Below are 25,257 nucleotides of genomic sequence, written 5' to 3'. Positions count from 1 at the left end.
ATAAAAGTAACCATTTCAGAACCTGTTGAAAGCTCAGGGCTATCTGCACTGTTCGTAGACAGGATGGCTGATGTGAGTTTTGTACATAATGAATAGCAAACCCAGAGTTCTCTGCTCTCCAGGTACCACGGCTCATGTAGGCATCATGTTGTATGGAGAGGACAATCGTAGTGGTCACCGGCACTTAGATGGAGACAGAGCCTTTCATCGCAACAGTCTGGACATCTTCCAGATTGCTACCCCACACAGCCTGGGGAGTGTGTGGAAAATTCGAGTGTGGCATGATAACAAAGGTCTGAGTAAGAGCCTTCGCCACCCCTGCATCCTGCCAGCCTGCTTCAGTCCTCATCTGGGTCCCTTTCTCCACAGGGCTCAGCCCCGCCTGGTTCCTGCAGCACATCATTGTCCGGGACCTGCAGAGTGCCCAAAGCACCTTCTTTCTGGTCAACGACTGGCTGTCAGTGGAGACTGAGGCCAATGGGGGCTTAGTGGAGAAAGAGGTGCTTGCGGCAAGTAAGGCTACCCACCTGCCTTGGTAGTGGAGAAAGGGAGAGGGGAATGACGTGGGCGCCCACTGCATTCCTGCTGTAAATCTGAATCCTCCCAGATGAAGCTGCCTTGTGGCAGTTCCAGCGCCTTCTAGTGGCCGAGCTGCAGAGAGGCTTTTTTGACAAGCACATCTGGCTCTCCATATGGGACAGGCCACCTCGCAGCCGCTTCACCCGGGTCCAGAGGGTCACCTGCTGTGTCCTCCTCCTCTGCCTGTTCCTGGCTGCCAATGCTGTGTGGTATGGGGTCGTGGGAGATACCACATACAGGTGGGTCCTGTGAGATTTGCTGACCACCCTGGCTGACTTCCTTTTAGTCTTCTCCCTAACTCATCCTGTCTTCTCTGTCACCTCAGCATGGGGCCTGTATCCAGTCTGATCCCGCCAAGTGTCGACATAGTTGCCGTTGGTCTCGTGTCCAGTGTTGTTGTCTACCCTGTCTACTTGGCTGTCCTGTTCCTCTTCCGGATGTCACGGAGTAAGGTGGGCTGGGCAAGGGCCGCAGAGCTCTGAGGTGGAGTATGGTTTGTGTTGTTTGGTATAGCAGCCAGAGAGAAAATCCAGAAACCAAACGTGTAAACAGAACTGATAAGCCATCAGCTAGATTGACCAAGGGGAAGTGATTTAAATGACCAAACCATAAATTGGAGGAGCCATCTTAGTCCCTCCAGAGAAATAAGTGGGGCTTGGAAGCAGATTCTACACTGGTGGGTTAAGGAACCTAAAAGAAAGAGTTGATTACTAAAAAAACCAAACTACAAACTTCCAAAACCAATTTTAAAAGAGTTCAAACTGGACAGTGGTGGTGCACACCTTTAATCCTAGCATTTGGGCAGGCGGATCTCTGTGAGTTCAAGGCCAGGCGGGACTACAGAGTGAGTCCAGGACAGCCAGGGCCGTCACACAGAGAATCCCTGGCTCAAAAAGAATCAAAAAAAGAAAAAGAAAAGAAAAAAAAGTCCAAGTAGCCCTAGAGCCAGTAAAGAGCCCCGGGTGGGTCATTCAGAATCATCACACACAAAAGCCAGGCCAGTGACTCCTGCCCCGTTGTACCAGCCACTGAAGACTGAAGTCACTCCTCTTTCCTCACAGGTGTCTGGTGACCAAAACCCCACACCCCCAGGGCAGCAGGCGCTAGATGTTGACAGCTACCTGGACCCATCTGTGCTTGACAGCTCCCTCCTTACACTCTCTGGCCTCACAGAGGTGAATGTTCCCCCGGGGGCTCAGGGCAGGGTGAGCTGGTTAGGGATGGTTGGGCTGTCACTTCTGCTGCTGCAGACCACACTGAGGCACTTTCTTCTCTCAGCAGGCCCTTGCTGGGCAAGTGAAGAATGACCTGTTTCTGGAAGATGCTAAAAGGTGAGGCTGCCTAGAGGGTCTGGAAGCTTCAGCCTAAGTCAGCAGTAGTGCCTGGCAAGTCATGCTCGGGTGCTGGACTGTGTGTGCTCATCCTCATCCTGTTTTGGCTGTCTCTGGGTGTTGTTATTACTGTTCTAGGAGTGGGGCTGCTCCAAAGCTAATGTATCCTTGTGTATGTTGCTTTCTGTACTTGTATGACTAGACTTGGGTCAGGTACATGTCAGGATGTCTGTTTCCCACAGTCTGGTTTGCTGGCCATCCAGTGAGGGCACTCTCAGTTGGCCAGACCTGCTCAGTGACCCGTCTGTTGTGAGCAGCACACTGCAGCAATTGCCACAGAATAGGCCTGGTTGCATGTTGGGTCCAGAGGAAGATGGCATCTCTCTGGTTAGCCCTTCTTTGCCTACTAAATACTTGTCAGCATCAGGTAAGCCAGAGTGGGAAGGAATGATTTCCAAGCTCTAGGAGAGCACAAGTTATTCAGTGTCATGCCACTCCAACACTTCTTGTTCCCTCTAGATGAAAACCTGATCCAGCAGGTCCTGGCTGATGGGGCCAGCAACCTGGTTCCCACTCAGGATGCCCTCATAGAAACAGACCTGCTTACTAGCCTGTGAGTGCTTGGCATGGTTGGAAGGAGGTAGGGTGTTCGTGGTGGTTGTATAGTGGGGCCCTGTACCTGCCTCAGGAAGCTGAGGGTCTCCTGGCTGTGCTGTCACCCAGTGTTGGACTGTGCCTGTGTTGCTTGACTGCTCTGAGCCTCCACTTTCCCCCATAAAGGGGAGTTCATGGGATCCCCAGGGGCCAGCATGTTATCCCTTTAGGGAAGCGACAGAAACACAGGACATTTGACAAATGGAAAGACAACCAGAATGTACCTCAGGGGCTTGGTCTGGAAAGAAATTTTGTTTTTTGTTTTGAGGCAAGGTTTCACTGCATAGCCATGCAGGGATTTTGACTTGGAATCAACACTGTGAAAATTGATGCTAAAGTTTTTCAATACCTCATTTTTATTTTGAGACTATTTTGATTATTTGAATGCTTAAAAATGATCAAGATTCTTGGTTTTTCCCAATTCACTAACTAGAGCTCACGTAGAATTATATATTCTTTTTGTCATCTGCATCTATTTCAGTATCCACGTTTTCATTCTAAATTTTAAACAACCAGAGGTTAGTGTTGTATGATGCAGAAAAGGAGAATTCTCTGGGTTACTTGGCCTTGGCAGGAAGGGTTCAAAGGAAAAACACAGGGAATTGCTGGTCAGTGCCATAGCCCACTATCCAGAGCTCCATACAGCTGAACTGTTCAGAGTCAACAAGACTAGAAGTATTCTGTCCCTACTGCCTATCTAGTCCACTGAGGCAGAAGTCTGGGCTCTGGGACTCCTTTTTCCCATCATTCTCTTACAAGTACTCACAGCTTCTGTCCAGATGCAGGGATGAGTGTTCCCAGCCGCATCTTCTATCTCAGGTCTTTTCTGCTTGGACTATTGCTAGGCCTGCTCTGTGACACCCTCTACTTCTCTGTAGTTCTCTGACCCTGCTTCCCTAGCCCCTTATTTCTTGTGTCAGTGCTTAGAAAGGCAGCAGGTACACTGGCCAGGCCGATGGCAGACTCCAGTTATCCCCACGTCAGCCTCACTGCAGCGTGATGGCCATTGCTAGCTAATATCCCCAGGAGTATGTGGTCTCCAGTACACAGCAGAAGCCACCTCCTTTATGAGCAGCCCTGTTAGGAGCACACTGTTGGCTCTAGAGAGACCCTCTCAGTCACTCTAGAAGGGATCTACAGGGCCTCCTTAGCTGGCCTCCCACACTGGTGCAGTCCTGATACCATACGGAGCTAAGAAATAGGTCCTGCTGCTCCACAACTTAGCATACCACTTCAAACTCCTGCCTCCTGCATCTGCTGCTCCCTCTACCCAGAGTCCTCTTCCCCAAAGAGTTGTTTCACTTGTCCCTTCCTTCATGGATTTGCTTGATGTGGCTTGAGCAGAGATTGTCTTTACCTGGTATGGATACAGTCAAGTCTCACTCACACATGCTATGCCTTTCCAGGCCCTTCCTGCTTCCAAAACACTGACCCATTTCTGCTGCTGGTGAGCATACACTGAGAGCAGAGAGACTTGTTCATTTCACCGTCATACACTAAAATGTCCAGCAGTGCCTGACATCCAGTTGTGACCAGTACTGGATAACTGATAGTATAGTATAATGACAGGCACAGCTTGGTCATGCAGCCGAATCTGATGAAAACCTGGTGCTCTGTGCTGTGCATCTTTTTTTTTTTTTTTTCCCCTTTTTCTTTTCCAGACAGGGTTTCTCTGTGTAGCTTTGGAGCCTGTCCTGGAACTAGCTCTGTAGACCAGGCTGGTCTCGAACTCACAGAGATTCGCTTGCCTCTGCCTCCCAAGTGCTGGGATTAAAAGCATGTGCCACCACCACCACCCAGCCTGTGCATCTTAACAGTGTTGGTCTCAATATCCATTCTGTAGACAGCCTCACATTGAATGATGAGTGAGAACTATTACTGTGCCTATTGCATCGGAAGTGCTGCTAATAAATGTCCTCAATTTTTAAATTTAGCTAAATGCTCTATAATTTTTATGTTCAGCAAATTTAATTCAAAGAAAACCATTTCTGGTTATTCGCTATTCTGTGCTTGCCTAATAAGCTAAACCCAGACACTTTTGCTCATTAAGTGGCCCAGGTCCAGAGACCTCTGAGTCAGAGACAGGTCAGGGCTCAGTGGCAGTGCGCACTTGGTGTGGGCCATGCATTTAAAAGTCCTTGGGTCACAAAAAGCACTGATAAACGTGGCGACTTTCCCCTCAGACAGCATGGTAGTTTCATGTCTTCTTTTTGCCCTCTTGCTTCATTGCCTTCCTTGCTTCCTTAGCCTTGCTTCCTTGTTTGCTCACTTACTTATTTGTTTTTGAGACAGGGTCTCACTGTATATTCCTGGCTGACCTAGAACTCACTGTGTAGACCACACTCGCCTTTTTAAAAACAGAATCACACGGGAATGTGCACCTCTGTAACATTCTACAGGGCGGGGAGTGTGCATGTAAGGTTTAGACCACAGTCCTGTATAGTTGGTATGAGATTGGAGAAGGGCCACTGATTCATGCCAGGGCAGAACATATAAGATAAGGACCTACTAGTCCCTTTGTTGGGCCCTGGGCAGTGGGTGTATATATAGGAAGCAAACAAGGACAGTGATCAGGGTGTCATGCATACCCAGCACATCTGCATGGTCCAGGACTCCTAAGATGCTGAAGGAGCTGCTCCCAGATGAATACAGACTGAAATCACTGCCTCTTCTTTCTGGGGGGCGGGTGCACAAAACTCATGGCCCTGGTCTGTGCTCAGGTCCAGTGTTCCTGGGGAGAAAACAGAAACACTGATGCTGCAGACACTGGGGGAGAAGAGACCACCCAGCATGGGCCTGACCTGGGAACAGCCCCTGGGGACAAGACTCTCCAGGACAGGTATGCTCACACAGACCAGGACATCCCTCCCAGGCCCTCCTGGACTGGAAGCCATGTAACTGTCTGTGTGTCTCCAGGACTGGTGGAAGGCCTTCGGAAGCGACTGCTGCCTGCCTGGTGTGCCTCCCTGGCCCATGGGCTCAGCCTATTCTTGGTAGCAGTGGCTGTTGCGGTCTCAGGGTGGATTGGTGCCAGCTTCCCCCCCAGCGTGAGTGTCATGTGGCTTCTTTCAAGCAGCTCCAGCTTCCTGGCCTCATTTCTTGGCTGGGAGCCCCTTAAGGTGAGAGGACTCCTAGAGGGGAGGGGGCTGCCAGTCTCATGCTTGCCAGCTGATTCCACTACCACCCCAGGTCCTGCTGGAAGCCCTCTACTTCTCACTGATAGCCAAGCGGCTACACCCTGATGAAGATGACACTCTGGTAGAAAGCCCTGCTGTAACACCTGTAAGTGAACGGGTGCCCCGTGTACGGCCTCCTCATGGTTTTGCACTCTTCTTGGCAAAGGAGGAAGCCCGCAAGGTCAAAAAGCTTCATGACATGATGAAGGTGAGCTCTGGCTACAGGTAACCTCTACTCTACTGTTGTTTGCTCTGCTCCTGACCTCCAGCGAGTACTGGAGCTTTGTAGCTCCTGCTCTCCTATCATTGCTGCCCCCACCTGTTATTGTACATCTCAAGTTCCTGCTTCCTCCTGGCCTTGAGGGCACTGGGCACAGCTGTCTGGGTTTCTCTGTGTATCCCTGGCTGTCCTGGAACTCGCTCCATAGACCAGGCTAGCCACAGACTTGGGAGATTTACCTGCCTCTGCCTCCTGAGAGTGCTGGGATTAAAGGCATACACTACCACTGCCTGCTAGTCTTAAATAAAACCTTGCCCTGGCCCTGTGAGATGGGATCAGCTGATCAGAGCCCTCTATCCCTGTCCTACAGAGCCTCTTGGTATACATGCTTTTTCTACTGGTGACGCTCCTGGCCAACTATGGGGATGCTTCTTGCCATGGTCATGCCTACCGCCTACAAAGTGCCATCAAGCAGGAGCTGGATAGCCAAGCCTTTTTGGCCATCACCCGGTACGGACACTCAGGACACACACATCCACCTTGCATTGGGCCAGAGTGGCACTGGTGCCCACCAAGGCCCATATTGGTTTTGTCTTTAGTCTAGCCCAGCCTCTAGAGAACATTTTGAAGTATCTAGAATCAAGGGTCCTACAGTTCATGAACCACTTGTACTCAGTAGCTGTGAATGAATCCCAACAGAAAATTTGCTATTTGAAGCATATTTTCTTTTTATGTTGTTTATAACTTAATTGAACTTTGTAGACAACAACATAATCACAGTGTCATACAAAATGAACCTGTGTAATGCTCTTGAAACCTATGGACTGTGAGTTAGAAACCCCTGTGGCCCACATAAGCTGAAAGATTGGACATCTCTGATCTAGATTCCTGTTAGGCTGTCAGGACTAGAGTACATGCTGGAGTATCTAGTGGGTAGAGAATTGGGACACTGCTTAGTTTTCAGTAGTACACAGCACAATATCAGAACAGAATTATCTGCCCCAAGTAGCAGTCCAAGAGAGGGAACAATGCCCAGCATCATCTCAGGGGCTGCTGAGGCAGCACCTCTTGGGCCCTGATACCCTTGACCTCAGTGACTAACGTTTTCTGGCAGGTCTGATGAGTTCTGGCCATGGATGTCACATGTCCTCTTGCCTTATGTCCACGGGAACCAGTCTAATCCTGAGCTGGGACCCCCACGGCTGCGGCAGGTGCGACTGCAGGAAGGTAAGCTGGGGATGGCCATCTTGTGCTTGTTACCCCGCTCCTTCCATTGCAACTCCACTTAGCTACATGACCGTTGCCTCTTCTTTATAACTGATAATAGTAACGTTTGCTTTATGGGTGGTGGTTGTTTCTAACAAAATCTCCACTGTTCAATTTTACCAATAAAGACTCTAGAGCCAGATGCTGGGGTAAAATCCTGCTAGCTCAGAGAGGCAGAGAAAGCACCCAGCTGACCTTCCTCCTCAGCTCACATTCTACCCCTCTTTCTTTCTCTAATGTCTCAAAACCCCCCTCAAACTCAAATGTCCCGTCTCTTACTTCCTATGCATCTTTCTAGCCATCCTCCTGAATCCCTCATACTCTCTATGGTTTTTTTCCCTTAATCCTAAATTCACTTCCTCTCAACTGGTTGCTTGCTCTACCTCCTGACCTATGGTTGGCTTTATCTAATCCTGCTTACAATAAGCAGAAAGCTCTTGGGTTAAAGGCGTGTGCTAGGGCTGATCCACACCACAACTAGAGACAAGTTTTTCCAGTAAATAACACAATCTCAGGGGTCACAGTGTAATCAAATGTCCTGCAGAATGGGTGGCTGGGAGGATTCAGGAAAGTCTACAGCACAGGGAGTCACCCATTGTGTCGTATGTCCTGAGCCCAGACCCTTCCAGCTCAGAGCACATGTGTTCAACCGCAGGAAGCTTGAGCACCAGTGACTATGGCATTGGCTGGCAGAGTGTGGCTCAAAATGACTCTGAGACATGGTCCTACTCTGCACCTGACTTGTTGGGGTGAGTAGAGTAAGGGCCTAAGTCCCCACCTGGGTGATGGAAGTTCTTCAGAGGAGGGCATGCCTACCAGATGCTCTCAGGACTGGGGAGTTCCCGCTTCTGTCCTGTCTCCACAGCGCATGGTACTGGGGCTACTGTGCAGTGTATGACAGTGGAGGCTATGTCCAGGAGCTGGGGCTGAGTCTGGAGGAGAGCCGTGCACGGCTGGGTTTCCTGCAGCTGCACAACTGGCTTGACAGCAGGTGGGTGTTGAGGAGAAAGTGAGCAGGAAACCTGTTCCCTTGGCAGGCCTCTGAGCCTCACTCTAGCCAGCTGTCCCCATACCTAGCCCTGAAGCCCCTATGGACCTCCTTCCCAGGCCCGTGTAACTGGCCAAACTTCCCATTTTGCACCCTGTGCTCCTGCACACATGGCCCCTCCTGCTGACAGCACCCTCCATGTAGGAGCCGTGCAGTGTTTGTGGAACTCACCCGCTACAGCCCTGCTGTGGGGCTACATGCTGCTGTCACACTGCGCCTGGAGTTCCCTGTAGCAGGCCATGCACTGGCTGCCTTCAGTGTCCGCCCATTTGCATTACGGCGACTCAGCACCGGCCTATCACTGCCACTACTCACCTCGGTATGCCCTCCCACTTGACATCTGTCCTCAGGATCCTGATCACACCCCACGGGAATCTGAACATACCCCTCTGCTACTCTTGACCACGCCCCTCATAGACACCCCGTTCCTCAGGTGTGCTTGCTGCTGTTTGCCCTATACTTCTCGGTGGCTGAGGTGCACACCTGGCGCAGAGAGGGGTGTGCACGCACGGCACAGCCTGATGCCTGGGCACGGTGGCTACTGGTGATGTTGACGGCAGCCACAGGGCTGGTACGCCTGGCCCAGCTGAGCATTGCTGACCGCCAGTGGACCCATTTTATACACGACTATCCGCGCCACTTCACTAGCTTCGACCAAGTGGCTCAGCTGGGCTCTGTGGCCCGCGGGCTGGCGGCCTCACTACTCTTCCTGCTCTTGATCAAGGTAAGGGCCAAAGGGCTGGTGCAAGGCTGGTGACTAGGATCAACCCAGGGCCTGGTGAAAGTTGACTGACTGCCTTCTGTCTGCAGGCTGCCCAGCAGCTGCGGTTTGTGCGCCAGTGGTCGGTTTTTGGCAAGACATTGTACCGTGCTCTGCCAGAGCTCATGGGTGCCACCTTGGGTCTAGTGGTGCTCGGTGTGGCCTATGCTCAGATGGCTGTTCTGGTAGGTTGCTGTTCTGGGGTGTGCCAGGGAAGGGTCTCACCCAGGGCACGCCTTTACCTGTGTCTCTTTCCCTTAGCTTATTTCCTCTGGTGCTGACACTCTCCACAACATGGCTCGAGCCTTCCTGGTGCTGTGTCCTGGGACCAGGGTCCCTACTCTGTGCCCTTCTGAGTCCTGGTACCTGTCCCCTCTGCTGTGTGTGGGGCTCTGGGCTCTGCGGATGTGGGGTGCCTTAAGGTTAGGAGCTGTTCTCCTGCGTTGGCGGTACCATGCCCTGCGCGGGGAACTCTACCGACCAGCCTGGGAGCCCCAGGACTATGAGATGGTGGAGCTTTTTCTGCGTAGGCTTCGGCTCTGGATGGGCTTCAGCAAGGTCAAGGAGGTGGGTACGGCCCAGTGGGGGGGAGAGGGACACACCCTGGGTTTCACGAGCCCAGGGTGCAGCCGGACTGACCGAGCCCCTGTGCCGCCCCCAGTTCCGCCACAAAGTCCGGTTTGAAGGAATGGAGCCACTGCCTTCTCGCTCATCCAGGGGCTCGAAGTCATCCCCGGTTGTGCCTCCACCCAGCGCAGGCTCAGATGCTTCACACCCTTCCACCTCATCCAGCCAGCCAGATGGGCTGAGTGCAGGTTTGAACCGCTCGGCATTGAGGCTGGAACCAGAGCCCTCACGCCTACATGCTGTGTTTGAAACTCTGCTTGTCCAATTTGACCGACTCAACCAGGCCACAGAGGATGTCTACCAGCTGGAGCAACAACTACAGAGCCTTCAAGGCCATGGACACAGCAGACCTCCTCTCTCCCCCTCCCCTGGTTGCTTTCCAGGCCCTCAGACAGCTCTGCCCAGCCGCCTTGCTAGGACCAGTAAGGGGCTAGACCAGGCAGTGGGCCTCAGCAGGGCATCCCTGCGATCTAACAACAAGGTCCACCCCAGCAGCACTTAGGCCCAAGGGGTCCTGGTCGTTCCCAATCCTGGGAAGGCCTGTGGCTTCACACTGGCCTCTCAGAGCCAGGGTGGAACACCACTCAGTATTACCTTCTGCTGCCCTCAAGATTGGGCCAGGCAGAATGGCTGCATATAAGTTCCTTAGGGTACAGGTATTGTGGCCTTACCTGTCTGCCTATGGGCTTCAGCACTTTAAAAAAGGCTGTGTAGGCAGCCAGGACCTAGGTCCCCTCCCCATAGGAGGATACAGCAGTATTGGACCAAGTGAGTACCCAGTCTCCAAGATGCTAATTTATTTCCCAAGTCCTCAGGTACAGCGGGCTGTGCCCAGCTCTACTCCTAGGCGGCCATCTCCCCTTGCTAAGGACTGAAGCTTGAGGGAGGGCTAAGCTACACTTCTTCCCTGACCATCCCGTAAATTATTACCTCTCTTGTTGTTTGTGCAGCATACTTGCCTCTAGCCGCCATCCCCTTTGTATGTCCACCATCAATAATTTATATGGGGTTAAAAATGTATATATTTTTGTATGTCACTATTTTTCACTTGGGCTGAAGGGCCTAGTGGCTGAAGTTACCCGTGGTAGAGGTACAGGGGAAGCTGCAGCCAATTACAGGATCCGAGTCTGGCTTTGGGCAGGTGCTGGATGGTACTGGGGCCACTATGGCCCCATTTTCCTCCCTTGTCTGGGGCCAGGCAGCACCCAGATCTGCTGGTATCAGGTCTGAGCAAGGCCAGGACTACTGTGGGTTGAAAGATGCCAAGAAGTATTGGACAAGACCCCCGCTGGGGCTGGTTCCCCAGGGTGGGGGGAAGAGAATGTGTGACAGTGCCTGCCTGCTTCTGTGGGCTCAGCTGCAGCTCTAGCCTTGATCCTGCCCCAACCCCAAACAGACAAGACAAAGTCAAATAAAAAAGCTGTCTGACTGCTGCTATCTGTGCTTCTCCGAACTCCATGGGCCAGGTGGACATGGCCACAGTTTATTTCATGTGTGAGTACAGTCAGACGGCGGTGGTGTCAAACAATGAAGGGCCAGCTGCATGGTTCTGGCACCGCAGGACCCCTAGTGGCCTCATACAAACTCTGTGAAATCATCCACGGAGGAGATGAGGCGTTTCCGCTGGCCTGTCTCGTAGGTGGGTGTGGGCTCAGCAGGGGCCTGAACTGGGGCTTTGGTGTGGGCTGGAGGGTGCATTAGAGGCAAGCTTGGATTTGAATAGTGCACTTCTTCACGGATCTACAGAGAGAGAAAGCTTTGGCAGTGAGCCCAGAAGTTCTGTCCCCACCAGATTTCAGCCATCACATCTCTGAAGCCCTGTCTTCCTTACCCGGTGGCGGAGACGCTTAATGTGGCGGAGCCTGGCAATCCACTTGGAGGGATAGATGTCAGTCGGGTTGGAGCGGCTGTGGTGTACCTGAGAGGCCATCTGGGGAACCCAAAGCAGGATGGTGAAATGCCATTCAGGAGCACCCACATACCTGCTTGGCCCTAGGTGGCAGCTACCACTCACATTTGCATGTAGGGCCATCTGTCGGGCCACGAAGGACAGGTTTTGGTCAGATACGATTTTGGCCACGCTGGTGTCCACAAGGCCCTCCATGTCTGTGGAGACACAGTGCTCATACCTGACTCAGGCCAACTACTACCCTACCCAGCCTGGGCCTCTCACCTTTCCTGCACTGCAGGGTCAACAGGTTGCATTTGTAGTCCAGCGGTGTGATGATCACATGAACAAAGTTGAATTGGCCCTGCCAGACAAGAGGAAAGTCATCTTGGCACCAGCTTGTGCTGAAGGCCACCCTGCTTCACTGCTGTGTCAGGTTTATCATTTGGCCATCTGCTTTTGTCTTCATCTCTGGCTAAATGCAATCTACTCTGCATGTGGGCCCCAACACAGATTTGCTTACAGCATACAACCTGCCTTGCAATACACACACATAGTCCATACACAGAACTCCCCCTCCCACATACATAGTCCATACACACGGAACTTCTTCCCCATACACACACATACATAGTCCATACACATAGAACACTCTCTCTCTCTCTCTCTCTCTCTCTCTCTCTCTCTCTCTCTCTCTCTCTCTTTCTCTCTTACACACACACACACACTCTCTCCATACATAGAACTCCCAGACCCGGCTTCCATGCTGCCATATTAACTCTGAGTCTGTTCTCAGGGTGGCACTGCCCATGTGCCCCTTCTCAGTGAGTTGTACTGGCTTTTCTCAGAGTCTTGCCTCATCTCCCCTCACTCGTCCTGAAAGCAGCTGCCATGGACAGTCTCACCAGACATTCACAAGGACCACAGTCACCCAGATCACCTCCCCAAGGCCCTGCTGTATCCTCTATGGCTTCTGGTACAGTCTGTGCTTCATTCAGACTTGCCAGCTGGCCTGTACCAGGCTCTCTCTGACATTCTGATGCCCACAAATCCTAAGGCCACAGGTGACACTAGTGCTGACCCAAGGGTGCTAAAATTTGCACAGCAAGGACCCTTAGAAGCCACTCCAAGCGGACACTCCACTAGGCACTGTACACCCCCACCAGGTACATGTTCACCTAGCTACTCCTCATGAAGGGCACAGCTCATCCTACAGAGGAAGAAACAGGCTTTGGGATCATGTCTCCTATGTCCCTGACAACAAGCTCCCAAGAGAGACTCCCCTCTTAGGGCACTTCCAGGTCAATTCAAGATACACCAGCAAACACATTTAAAGATGGCCTGGGCTGCTGCTCAGTCTGGGTGGTGTAGGTGGCAGAACTCAGTCATTGCCTGGGTATCCAGCACACAGAGAGCCTACTTACCTTGATGGTGCCCAGCTTGAAGTCCTCACCAGAATCATTGTAGATGATAGAAACAAAATCATTGCCCAGGTGCCGTTTCTTGTCACAGCGGTGCTTGTCCACATCCTTGGTGGGCATCAGGGTGGCAATGTGGAAAACAGCTGTAGGGTGGGTGACACTGGGCTGAGTGCCAAGACAAGACATCTTATGCTGGGCCTAAGGCCCAGGCTAAGACCTCTGTATGCCTCCAAATTTCCTTGTTTTTTTCCAGCACCTCTTTGTGCCTCTCCCAGAGCTGGAAACGGGCCAGCCTAGAGCAGTACACACCTTGCATAATGTCATCATGCCAGCAGTAGGTGAACTGGCCGTCCTCACCACACACATCTAGTCCACCCAAGTACACCTTGTCTGGCTGGCAATCCTTGAGCTCGATGAGCCGGCCCAGGCCTGTCAGAAACTCCGTGTACCTGTAGGAGCCGTGCTCATTTGACAGGATGGCCAGCTCACTGTTGCTCTGTGGAGAAATCCAGATAGAGTAGCTCCAGCTTAACAAGCAGGTTTACCATCATCACTGATGGAAAGCCAGGGTGGTCATAACCCTCCCCTACTCAGTCCATGTTTATTTATAGCTGTCCAGTTCATGTGCACTGTGTCACCTGGCCTCCCTCCTCCACCCCAGAACCCTGGCACTGCTCAGCAACCCTGCAACCAAACCCAAGCCTGTTCCTCTCACTTGGTCATCACCTAACATCATCATCACTCTAAACAGCAGCCAGAGGTATACTTTGAAAATGCTGACATTATGGGGACCCCACCTCATGCAGAGAAAAATACAGTTCATGTCCATCACTGGGCTGAGATTGTCCATGATGTCCCTCTGCCTCCTGCCACTTAGCTACATTCACTCAATTGCTCAACCCAGAACCTCAGTAGTCTGCTACCCCACGTATGCACCCTGCAGTCCTTACAGCTCTGCATACCAACATGTTGGGCTGTCATTACATAGCTGTACCCCTGGCTCAGGGCTCAACACACTCCCAGGGCTCCAGAGCATCAATGAACTTGGAGGCAGGAGACACTAGACCCAATACTGAGACCAGATGATTCTATGCTGGCCCAGGGCCTTACCTGGCCTTCTCCCACATACAGGACAGCAATTTTGTGGGTGTCATAGGATGGGATCTGGTCAAGGAGCTGCACTGACCGCTCGAAGGACTGTAGTCACACAGAGCCTATGTGAGTTCAGGGCAGAGACTACCCTGCCACCAGCCACCAACCCAGATAACAAAGCACCTGTTCCCAAGATGATTAACTCCACCCACATAGAACACAGACCCTCTTGTGACCCATCCCACAGTGGAGACGGAAGGCAGGCCTACCTCATTGGGCAGCAGGATGGGCTTATTGGACTCATCACCAAAAAAGGGTGAGTGGTAGAGCTGTAGGAACACAAAGCTGTAGAGAAGGCACTGGTCAGGGCAGGGCCGGACCTGCAGAATGTCAGGACCTAAATGCCATGGCCAAGAACCCACCCTCATGGCTCCTACCAGCCTTGGGGAAGACATAAGATTCTTCATGCATGTCTATTCTGCCCAGGCATGTATGGGAGCTGCAGCCAAGAGAAGAAAACTCCTTGGAGTTGGTGTCAATTTGGGATTTGTGCCTACCTAGGGTTAATGCCTGGCACTTTCTCAGCACTGGAGGCCGCAGCTCTGCTCTTGAAGGTATCCCTCTCCACCCTCTTGCCCCTTCGTGATGGGGCTGAATCAGAGATGGTATAGCCTCGGGGCCGGAGACCACTAGGAGAGCGGGGAGAACTGGAAGGCAGGGGACCTTCAGGTGGGACTGTGACACGGCCTTCTTCACCTGGGGCTGACCAGGTAGCCACTTCCCCATCCAGGATCCCTGACTGGGACCGGACCTTAGACTCAGGACTCAGCCGTCCAATGTCAGCCTTGTCCCCTAGGTCTCCGAGGATGTCTTGCAAGGTCTGCAACTCAGGAGAAGAGCTAGACTTGCTCAGGGGCTGTGAGGGTTGGAAGGAGAGGTCCACGGCAGGCCGAGCACCCTCAGAGGAGATGGCCCTCTCGATGGGAATGCCTCCGGCAGCCATCTCCTCCAGCTGGGACTTTTCTTCCTGGCTAGACGCTGAGGACGACTGCAAAGACAGTTCGGGGAACACGCTGTTAGGAACTCAAGCACTCGAGCACCAGGCTCCTCTGGCTCCTCTCCCAACCCTCTGGCTATGCCCTTGGTAGGCTGTGTTTTCTAAGAGCCCCACAAACCGAGGGAAGGAGGGTGAGACCCAGATGGCCTGAGCAGGGATATGGAAGAAGAGGCCATGTTTTCATCAAGGAGAGGAACTATCAAGGTCACAGCAAATTCATACAGAGCCTGAGTCTTGGATGGAAGCTGTGCCCCCTGCCCCATGCCTGCCCAAGGCACTCACCCTGCTGTAGGTGTCAGGACGCTGGCAGTGCCTGTCTGTACCTACTGCCTCAAAATCCTCCAACTCGGGGGGCTCCACTGGTACATGAGCCTCTCCTGGACTTCCTTCCTCGAGAACCACGGCAGAGTCTGGGAGGACACAGACAGGGCTGCTTGCTGTGTGCTGGGCAGGGCCAGATGCTCATGAGGCCTCTGAACACCAGTTTCTTCCTGCCGGAAGGGCAGCACCCTGCAGAGCTTTCCACCCTCTTCCTGTGGCTGCCACTGGAGCAGGCTGGAGATGGACTCTGAAGGCCTGGGGAGCCCTGGCTCTAGTGCCTCCTGCAGGCCATGCAGGTAGCAGCTCTGCCCACTCCTGCATCACTAGCAAGGCAGGTAGGAGAGCAGGACCATTCAAGGGCTCCAGCTTGGGAGGGTACAATGTCTAAAGCCTGCTCTGAGACTAAGGAAAATGGCCTAGTTTCTCCAGGACTTTGGATCTGAGGGAGAAGCTAAAAGGATGTCCCCATATGCAGACTTGCAACCTACTTTGTGGACAGAGGCTTCGCGACTGATACTTGAGGGAAGGAAGGGATGAAGTCCCCAAGCAGCACTTCCCAGGCCAACAGTGGGGCAGGGGGTGGGTAAGAAGCAATCAAGGGTGAGTGCAGCCTGTGACACCCTCCCCAGCTCTCCCACACTCGAGCAGCCATGTGCACACTGCCCTCCAGAGCTGGCTCCTCTACACATGAGGGAATCTGCAGGGCAACCTTTAAGAGCCAGTGGCAAAGAGGTAAGGCCTTGTCACCAAGGTCCTTGGCTAGCTGATGAAAGGGAGATGCACAGACAGTCAGACCATCAGCTAGGAAAAGGTCAGGAGAGCTCAGGAGAGCCTCAGGGCCAGACTCAACACCAAGAACTGCTGCCCACAGGGATCAAGGGGACCTACCCAACATGTCAGCCAGAGGCCACATACACCTCAAGCAGAGCTCTGCTCAGGACATGTCAAAGGGTTCCCATGGGCTAAGCACAGGCGTCCTACACAGATGTTGGGTGATGAGAGGCTCAGCCAGCCATGGAGGGGTGAGCAGGTGAGGGGCGATGAGAACAGCATCTATGAGGCAGAGCAGCACTCTGCAGACCACATGGCTTCCTCACAGGGATGCGCCAATACCTGCCCAGGAAACGCTCCTGTGCAGCTGTCCTTGGCAGCTGGACTGGTACAGGGAGGAGAAAGAAGCCACTGCAAGGTAACCACGCGAGTAGCCTCGTCAGCGACAGAGACTGCACAAGACCGAGCAGAGAGGATGGGCACAGCCCTGGGCCTGGAGAGGAGAGAGGGGAGGGCCAGCGGCGGCCAGGGCCGGCACACAGGGCTCCCAGCTCTCCAAACAGCATGCACAGCCTTTGGGAGGTCAGTGCTGGTCAGCTGCAGACACACGGACGTCCTCAGCCTCCAAGTACCATCTACGGCCACATATCCAAGGGCCTAGCCGGGCAGGGTTGGCAGGCAGGCAGGCAGGCTCAGGCATCCCACCCCAGGCCCGGGGGATGCTCAGCTGCCCGCAGTGCCTCCTCACCCAGAGCCATGCCCATCATGGAAGTGCTGGCAAAGGCTCCAGAGAGCTCCACCCAGGCACTGCTAACTCCAGTAGCATCCTGGTGGTGGCAGCAGGTACCCATTTCCAAGGAAGTGGGCTTCTTCAGCAAGCATGAGCCTGCTCCTAAACTTTAGGGACTTGAACCCTACTATCTCCCCCAAAAGACCCTGAAAATTATGCATGGGAGGCCTCAGTAGAGGGAACCACGCTGCCACTGGACAAGGCATCTGGGGTCCAGCACTGCCCATGCTCCCGTGCTCACCTGTGTTAGAGCGTGGAAGAGGAGGTGGCTTGGCTGTGCCAGCCGCTGGCACTGACAGGGACTTGTACAGGGCCGTGTCCCGGTGCTCCTTGAAGCGCTCAGCAGCCATAAGAGCATTGGACAGCTCTTGCAGGGGCATGTTGTTGATGTCTGAGGAGAACGGGCTGAGCGGGTTCTCCAAGCTCATCAGCCAGCTGGTGTTCCCTGGGGGCAGGTAGTACCTCAAGTCTTAGGCCATACTTCTCAGAGCCACACCAACTCCTAGCACCGTCTCCAACAACCGACACCCACTCACACCCTCTGCTGCTCCAGACGAGCACACCGAGGCCAGGCACACATCAGGGCAGAGGCTCCTGAGAGAGCCTGGAAGCCTAGAGCGATGTCCTTCTCCTTGTACCACACCCCTACAGACTGTCCCTGGACTTGGGGATCTTTATTAAGCCTTCCTGTGACTGTCATGCCCCGGTTGCAAGCTAAGATCTAACCAAGGTCCTCAGAAAGTGACTATGTGGAAACAGGGTCAAGTGAAATCACGGCTGGGCCCCAGGCTAATGAGTGATGTCCACAAACTAAGGACTTGGGCTCAACTATGAGGACAAGGAGAAAAGGCAGCCACTTGCAGGCCTAGGAGAGGCCTCAGAAGGAGTCAGTCCTGCCCACATCTAGTCTCATCTTTGCTCTCTCTACAGGGGGAGACTACACCTCTATAGGGTGAACTGTGCTGTTTGGTACTTTGCACGTGCCCCGGCCACCTCCCACCTCTGAGGACCAACATCAGAGTGAGCGCCTCAATACCCTTATGCCTGTTCTGGGTCTACAGCCCGGGGAGGGTCACTGCCTCCCTTCTCAGTACCTGTGGGCCGACGGACCAAAATTTCAGCCCAGCCCTGGGTCAGCAAAGGCACATAAGCTGCCAAATTCGTCTTCTCTGCTTTCGGAAGCTGGGTTCCCGCAGAAGCCTTCTCAGGCTTTGCCGCTGGTGCAGTCTGTGGTCCCAGGGGAGCAGGGCCACCCGGGGTATGGGGAGCTGGAGTATCCAGGGCACCAACTCGAAGGCCATGTCCCCCTAAAGACAAGGAGTTAAGAACTGGTAACCACCACTTGCCCACTACAAAATCCCCAACCCAGAGCAGATCCTTAGGCACAGAGTCCAGCCAGCCTGGAAGTACCTGGCCCATGCCCAAGGAAAGCTGGAGTTAGGGGAGCCCTAGCCCCTGGTTCTGGGCCTTTAAGGGTGGTGGCCTCCTGGGCTGAGAGCAGCAAGAGACTCAAGTCTTGCCCACTGGAGCACAACTCATTCAGTCCCAGCAGAGACAGCTCTGGGTGAGCTGGACTCAGGCCCTTCAGCTGCAGGGCCCTGCTCCACTGAGTGTCATGCCTCTACACACAGACTGAGACAACCGTGCCATCAGGAAGTGGTCAGTCATAAAGCCAGCCAGCAGTCCTTCAGCTGCAGGGGCCTTCTGCGCACTGGGCCAAGCTGAGAAGCAGCTGAGGGGTAAAGGGCATCTGCCAGGAACTGGCTGGGGTAAAAACTGACCTGACATGGAGCGGACCCGATCCCGGGCCCCACGCGACACCTGCTGCCCAGACTGCGACTCCAGTTTGGCTGGTGCTTCCTTTGTCTGCCTCACATGTACCCCAGGATCAGAGCTAAGGACGTAAGCACCCATACAGAGTCAACCACGATCCCCAGTGGTTCCAGGACTACAGTGTACACAGAAGGAAGGGACAATCACCTTGGCTCTGGGCCACCCTGCAGATCCCCTGAATCCAGGCCCAGCAACGACCGGGTGCCGGTTCCCACGCTGGTTGTCACGGTGACGAGCTTATTTCCGACCAGCCAAGTCTTGGTCCGACCCCCTGCCAGGAGGAACTCTCCCACGGGGGACCTGAAAGAACAGAAGTGTCCACGGCTCAGCAGGGCCTCAGGCGCCCAGAGCAGCTGCCCCTCCCACCTTCAGCGCCCCAGTCCTGTAGTACAGCGCACACCTCTTGGGGACCGCAGTGAAGTTGGAGAAAACGTATCGGGCCATCATGTCCAGACACGTTTCTGTGAGCTCCAAATGGAGATTCTTCAAGCTGTCATCAGCCTGGGCCATAGAGTTCTCATCCGCAGACCCCAAGCTAGCGCTGGTGAGGGATGTCTGGATTCTGCTGGAGAAGGAAACCATACCCAGGTCAGGGGTCAGGGCTAAGAAAAGAACCATGCTGAGTCACCTTCCACCAGGAGTCAAAGCTCAATGCATGCTTGGCCAAGATGGCCTTGCTCAGAAAGCCCACCAGGCCCCGGGTGCAGCGGCCAGTAGAGCTACAACCTCACAAGCCATGTGGACCATGTCATCCCAGAGAAGAAGGGAGAGAGGTGCCTCACAGCAAAGCCCTCTGGCTGGAGCAGAGCTGAGAGACTGACGAGACCAAAACACCCTTGCCCCAAAGCACACAGGAGTTAGCCATGGCTGCAGCACACAGCTTAGTCATGCAGACTCAGAGAACACAGGAGGACAGAGCAAGATTGCATTCTGCCCACAGGGCCACCTCCTGTCATGGACGGGGAGTGGCTGGGCTCTGTGTATTACTTGGGCTAAGTGAACCGGCATGGCTGCTCCAGGTCCACTCCCGCCCCAGGGATCAGAGGAAGGCCTTTGGAGCTTTGATTCTGACCTCAGTGCCATAGCTCTTCACTCACATTTTACTGATAAGGAATCTGCCAGAAAAGAGAAGTTGAGACGGGTATACTACTGAGCACCTCACTGCCCCCAGCTACCAGAGGCCACACAGAGGTGGAAGCCCAAGGCAGGCTCTAGCAAGGAGTTGGATCTCAGGGTGGTAGAAGTCACATCCACAGAGGGCTTGCAGGTGAGGGAAAGATGCCTATCACTAGTACAGACAAAATTCACAGGAAGATGCTCACAGCCTCCCCTCCCAGTCTGGCCTCAACACCAGAGTCCTATACAAAAGCCTCTAGCTCCCCTTAGAATGAAGCCCGAGAAGGAAATCTGCCCTACAGAATGTGATGCCACACTCAAGACGAGTGTGCGTCCACCAACCTGCATGAGTGCAACTGGGACTTACGAAGCTCTTGCCCCTGTCTTTGAGGTAGAGGTCTGCTGGGCGGGCACTAGCCTCCCAGTCCTCTCAGAACAGCCATCCTAGCTCTCTAGTCAGGGCCCAGGTGGTGACCTCCGAGGAGGCTGTGCAGCCAACTGTGCTAGTACAGGGCTTGGACAGAATGCAACCTTCCCTCCCCTTCGCCACCAGGCTCTGTTAGGCTGGGACCAGGTTGTCCTCCAGCTCTGGTCAGGGAGAGCCGCCAGCAGGCGAGGAGGTCATGCATGCAGCCCCATGCACCACCACCCGGGTGCTCACGGGGCCAAGCTCCAGGGTCTGTGCCCCCCGCCCGACACAGCCCCACTACCTGCGGACCACATGTTCAGACACACTGACGCTGCGGCACCGGAAGGCCTCGGCTGCACAGCTCTCTCTGAGTTCTTTCACAGGCGCAGAGTTATTCAGGCCTTGTTTGGGGGCTCTGGCTATCCTCAAACTACCGGGCGAGGAAGGAAGCCCCAAGCCCCAGAGAGCCCAGCTCCCGGGAATGGGAGAACAAGCCATTGGAGGGGTGAGGAGGAAAGGTCCCAGGCCACAGGGTCAAGATGGAGAGGTCCCGAGGGTGAGATGAACAAAAGAACCATGCCAAAGGACAGTGAGCAGGGGAAGAAACAGAAAACAAAAATGCATAAAAATACAGCTTGTAAATGCGACTGAGAAAATGTAAGGTTTCACGCATGATACCAAAACAAAAGACATTAGTGCAAATTAAATGTGTGTGGATCGCCCCGCACGGCAGATTCCAGGCTATGCTGACCAGATATCCCTGCCTACCCCACAGAGAGGCCATCGAGGCCAGGCCTGGAACTCACTGTGGAAAGAGGCTAGTTCTCAACGCAAGGCCCATGAGCCCCTGAGAGGAGGCGGCTCCAGCCAAACTGCGGTTCTTCAGCCCTGGCTGTGGGGCTCGAGTGCAGGCTGCACTGGAAAGTGCCGTATCCCACCCGGGAGAGCTGAGGCAGCCCGCAGGGAGCTGGGCGGCAGGGCGATGAAGTGCGAACAGAACAATGAGGACCAGCACGGCCCGGCACAAGCGGCTGTGACGGTGAAGAGCAAGCTCCGGACGAGGAGGGGTGGCTCTGGCTGAAAGCTGAGCTAACCAGAGACCGTGGGGCCAAGCGGTGTGTGTCTCTGGGTTCTCCCTGCCAGGCCCAATCACAGCTCCCATCATACATCCTTTTCCTCCTCTTCCAGTGCAGTGAGAACCAACCCTATACATCTTGATCTCCAATATGACACTATGTGAGCCTGCGCCAGAGAAGCCAGGAGGCTGGCACACAGGACCTATGGGGCTGCAAATTACAAGCCAGCCTAGAAATGGGAGGTTCTAGCAACCTTTGCAGGTCCTGCCCAAGGGCATTTAGGCCCAGGTCACCATGCATGGTGACACCCCCTCATTCCTAGTCCCATGTTCACTAGCCTAGAGGTCACAGCCTAGGGTCCCACCCAACTTGATACCAGGAAAGGCCCCAGCAGACCCCGAACCTTTTGGGCCTCTCATTGAGACTGGTGCTCCGTGCTCTGAAACTGTCCTTCTCAGGGGTGTCATCGAAAGACAGGAGGACATTGGAACGCAGGCCCTGGAGTAGGGTGGAGACATAAGCTGTGAGAGGAACCATGGGAAAGAAAGCAAATCAGTCCTTTCCGAGCCATGCCAGCCTCAGGTTGAGTGCAATGAGGCAGCGCAGCAGAGCCAGCTCCTGGGTGCCACAGAGCTCCAAGCAGTCCCCACCTCCACCCACGGTCCTGTCCAGTGCTAACGTCCCACATCATCCATGCCCATGCGCTAACCTTAGTAATATAGGGGACAAAATCCTTCCGGAAAGGCAGGCGGCACCTGATGAACCACATGGCTATGACGTGGTGGGCCAGGCACACGATGTACTGGTTGAACCTGGGGAGAAGGGACAGTTCTGGCCCCCTCTTGGATCAGTGAGAAAATGTCATGGGGCTCAGAGTTCAGAACAGAGGCGGGAAGGCATCAGGAGACTCTTGAGCTTGGAGCCCAGACTGACTTTCTGGGCCATGGCTGAGAAGGGGGACCCAGGGCAACCAGACTTACTTGGAGGGATTGGTGTATGGCAGGGAGATTGCAAACACACTTGCGTACTGCTCTGCAGCAAAGTTTCTGTAGAGGTGGGGCAGCCTGGCCAGAGCTGCGGCACAAGAGCAGCCATCAGGGGGCCTGGCCAGCCAACAAGGACCACAGCTGCAGCTGACTGGCACCAGCACCCTAGGCTTCGTCTCTAAAGTCAGGGCAACTGTCCACAGACACCAAAATATAACCTTCCAGCCGGGGCCTCAGCTCTCCATCCTGGCCAGGGACAGCACCCTGTGTTTCCTAGCCAAATCTAGCCATGGCCTGCACTACAAGACCCATGGCCTGTCCTATATGATCACGGCCTGCGCCATGTGACCATGGCCTGTACTACACGACTCCCACACAGCTGGCCACGACTCACATGTACAGGTGTGTCCACAAGCAAACCATACAAACTCACTGGACAGGAACTCCAGGAGGGGGATGGCCATACTGGCTGTGGCGGAAATGTGCGTCAGCTTCACTACCAGGACAGGCAGAGCCTTGATGATGATGTCAGGCATCTCCACGCTGCAGATGGCCAATGCCACCACGCACTGGCTGGCACAGCGGTAGATGAGGCCTTGCTCCAAGCAATAAACCATCTCACGCTGAGGGAAGTAAGACATGAGATACATGGTATCCTAGTGCCTGCCCAGGAGGGCCCAGTTGCTCTGGTATACCAGGTCCTTCCCCAAGTTTTGTTTCCTTCTTTTGCCTGCTTTGAGATGGTTCTTGGAGGAGAGTGGGGACAAGTCTTAGAAGTGCCCCTCAATGCCTAAATCAGTCATTGTCACAAATAGTACCACCCTATGGCCAATAGAATGAAGTCACATATCCAGGGGTCATACCCCCATCATTCTGAGGCTCCCAAAGGACTGGCCTTGAGGAGAAGCACCAACTGATGTAGCAAGTACCTCCTGGTTGGTATCTTCTATGAAGACAACAGCAAAATGACAGCTCAGGCCACAGACTGGGGCTTTAATGCCCCAGAATATCTCTGCTTCCCTGAAGCCAGCCCTCAGAAATATTTTGGGTTCAGAAAACCTCCATGATCTTTGACCCAGCTTAGGCAGTTGCCCTCTGGCACAATGCACGGGGATAGTTCATCCAAGCTGGGCCTGTGGATGAAGTCCCAGCTTCAGTTCCCAACTGTGCTGCAGTCAGGGACCAGGGCTCAGGGAAAGACAGGCCTCCCCAGGCCGCCGGGACTGTGAGCAGGCTCCAGACCAGAACAGAACCTGGGGGACACACAGAGGGTGGCAGGAAATGGGCACTGCTGTGACTCTGACAAAAGAAGGGACACCAGGAGTCCTGACAGCCGACCGCACTTCCTACAGCTGGTCTGGGCACCTGCCAAGGAAAACTCCTCAAAGGGGAGGTCTTGCTGAGGACACGAGGACAATGGGCACAGCCAAGGGCCATATCAAAGCCCTCAGTTACAGAAAACTTACAAGTTTTCTGGGACTCAGCTGCCCTCCCCCCGGCCCAGCAACCAGCTTACAGAGCGCCCCTCCTTTGTCCTGCTGCCCCTTTTCCCATCTCTCACCTGTTTGGTCTTGTCCAGGTAGTTGTGGTACGATATTAACGCCGTCAGCACAGGGACCACAGCCAAGTGCAGATCGGTTCTTGAGAAGCCTTCTGGGGTACCTCTGAGCCGCTCAAGGGTCTTTGGGTCTGAAAGCTACGACATGAGACAGAGCCCTGAACCCCGCTCCACAGCAGTGTGTCTCAGGAGCAGGGGGTGCTGGGGAATCTCCAAAGGTCCTCTACTTCCTGGCAGAGGTCTTCCTGAGAAAACTCTCAGCTTGTGACAATATAGCAGAAGTGTTCTAGTCGCAGGGACTCAGGGCATACACACCCAGTAGGAAGGCCTTGGCCAGGGACCAGCCATGCACATGTCTGGAACGGGATGGGATGGGAACCCCAGGGCAGTTTTGGCACTAGGAGCACGGTCTGGAGCCAAAGTTCATATGAAAGATAGAGCACCCCAGCTAGTGGTGGTGGTAGATCTGTGAGGACCAGCCTCTATTTTGGAGGAGAAAGCCTAGATTATAGCCCAAGGTCACAGCCTACTGCAAAGGTCCGCAGATGTCACAGGAGGAGTTGGTACAGGGGCTGTGGTGGCATTACCATGGAGCAGAGGGCAGAAGACAGTTGGTCAACATTGCAGGGGGAGGTGAAAATGAGGACTTTGTAGCGCAGGGACTCAGGCAGCTTGCTGAGTACCAGCTTCAGCACCTTCCAGTCGGTCTCCTAAGAGAAGAGATGGCTAAGGTAGTGGGCTCACTAGACCTTGGGCAGAAGTGTGTGCTAGTGACTAGCACAGCCACAAGGCTTCTGGATTTCTGCTCCCTGACCCTTGAACTGTGTCCCTAAATTGTACAGGTAGCCACTTCTCAAAGAGAGACTGGGACATTGGAGTGGTGACTGCCCTCCAGAGTGAAGACCCAGACGACAGCATTGCTCCTCCACTTCTTAGCAGTTTCTCCAGGTGTGGCTCTGCCTCCTTCACCTGCCCAGTGACAGCGTGGTAACTGCCCACCTCTGCATGATACTGAATGCTCCCCAACAGATACCCACCCTGATCTTCTGCACTGGTTGAGCCTCCACAACTGACACTGTGGCAAGAGAAAGCTGAGCTACGTCAGAGGGTAGAAGGGAGCACACACATCCATAGGCAGAGAGCCAATGAGTCAGCCCGAGGCCACAGCCACGGGGAGGACACGAACATAGCTCTCTGACTCCTGCCTGCACACGCCTACTCCCAGAGCCAAATCCTAGCAGTCCTGAACCCTGACCCCTGTGACAGGAGGCCTGGATA

The 25,257-nt window shown here is 54.0% G+C and overlaps 2 protein-coding genes across 15 annotated transcripts in view; one reads left to right on the top strand and one right to left on the bottom strand.

The window, feature by feature from the left end:
• The window catches only part of Pkd1 (polycystin 1, transient receptor potential channel interacting), a 49,765-nt gene extending 38,665 nt beyond the window's left edge, over positions 1-11,100 (top strand). For 3 of the 6 annotated variants that reach the window (XM_050137507.1, XM_050137471.1, XM_050137463.1), the window contains 20 exons: positions 123-293; positions 370-513; positions 608-818; positions 905-1,031; positions 1,641-1,754; positions 1,858-1,910; positions 2,153-2,337; positions 2,430-2,523; positions 5,285-5,403; positions 5,481-5,683; positions 5,754-5,948; positions 6,331-6,470; positions 7,075-7,187; positions 7,846-7,975; positions 8,092-8,217; positions 8,419-8,593; positions 8,708-8,998; positions 9,085-9,219; positions 9,296-9,601; positions 9,696-11,100. In XM_050137507.1, the coding sequence (XP_049993464.1) occupies positions 123-293; positions 370-513; positions 608-818; positions 905-1,031; positions 1,641-1,754; positions 1,858-1,910; positions 2,153-2,337; positions 2,430-2,523; positions 5,285-5,403; positions 5,481-5,683; positions 5,754-5,948; positions 6,331-6,470; positions 7,075-7,187; positions 7,846-7,975; positions 8,092-8,217; positions 8,419-8,593; positions 8,708-8,998; positions 9,085-9,219; positions 9,296-9,601; positions 9,696-10,163 (3,500 nt within the window). In that variant the 3' untranslated portion in view covers positions 10,164-11,100. The remainder of the gene's footprint in view (positions 1-122; positions 294-369; positions 514-607; positions 819-904; positions 1,032-1,640; positions 1,755-1,857; positions 1,911-2,152; positions 2,338-2,429; positions 2,524-5,284; positions 5,404-5,480; positions 5,684-5,753; positions 5,949-6,330; positions 6,471-7,074; positions 7,188-7,845; positions 7,976-8,091; positions 8,218-8,418; positions 8,594-8,707; positions 8,999-9,084; positions 9,220-9,295; positions 9,602-9,695) is intronic. The other 3 variants (XM_050137488.1, XM_050137478.1, XM_050137496.1) reach the window with 2 other exon arrangements.
• Tsc2 (TSC complex subunit 2) overlaps positions 11,101-25,257 on the bottom strand; it is a 33,118-nt gene continuing 18,961 nt past the window's right edge. The window contains exons 20-42 of one of the 9 annotated variants that reach the window (XM_050137521.1): positions 24,567-24,689; positions 23,983-24,117; positions 22,855-23,044; positions 22,416-22,509; positions 22,145-22,247; positions 21,839-21,933; positions 20,661-20,789; positions 19,235-19,399; positions 18,982-19,134; positions 18,783-18,895; positions 18,096-18,308; positions 17,243-17,446; positions 16,554-16,622; positions 15,402-15,529; positions 14,620-15,110; positions 14,332-14,407; positions 14,081-14,167; positions 13,280-13,466; positions 12,974-13,113; positions 11,835-11,913; positions 11,676-11,767; positions 11,493-11,591; positions 11,101-11,401 (exon numbers count right to left, since the gene is read on the bottom strand). In XM_050137521.1, coding sequence (XP_049993478.1) covers positions 11,237-11,401; positions 11,493-11,591; positions 11,676-11,767; positions 11,835-11,913; positions 12,974-13,113; positions 13,280-13,466; positions 14,081-14,167; positions 14,332-14,407; positions 14,620-15,110; positions 15,402-15,529; positions 16,554-16,622; positions 17,243-17,446; positions 18,096-18,308; positions 18,783-18,895; positions 18,982-19,134; positions 19,235-19,399; positions 20,661-20,789; positions 21,839-21,933; positions 22,145-22,247; positions 22,416-22,509; positions 22,855-23,044; positions 23,983-24,117; positions 24,567-24,689 — 3,330 coding nt within the window. In that variant the 3' untranslated portion in view covers positions 11,101-11,236. Of the gene's footprint in view, positions 11,402-11,492; positions 11,592-11,675; positions 11,768-11,834; positions 11,914-12,973; positions 13,114-13,279; positions 13,467-14,080; positions 14,168-14,331; positions 14,443-14,619; positions 15,111-15,401; positions 15,530-16,553; positions 16,623-17,242; positions 17,447-18,095; positions 18,309-18,782; positions 18,896-18,981; positions 19,135-19,234; positions 19,400-20,660; positions 20,790-21,838; positions 21,934-22,144; positions 22,248-22,415; positions 22,510-22,854; positions 23,045-23,982; positions 24,118-24,566; positions 24,690-25,257 lie in introns of all 9 variants that reach the window. The other 8 variants (XM_050137583.1, XM_050137530.1, XM_050137539.1 and 5 more) reach the window with 8 other exon arrangements.

The sequence above is a fragment of the Alexandromys fortis genome, unplaced genomic scaffold (assembly GCF_014885135.2).
Source record: "Alexandromys fortis isolate MF-2015 unplaced genomic scaffold, M_Fortis_MF-2015_v1.1 scaffold_29, whole genome shotgun sequence".
Classification (NCBI taxonomy): domain Eukaryota; kingdom Metazoa; phylum Chordata; class Mammalia; order Rodentia; family Cricetidae; genus Alexandromys; species Alexandromys fortis.
Note: the sequence above shows the minus strand (reverse complement) of the source record. Positions and strands in the feature narration are given on the sequence as shown.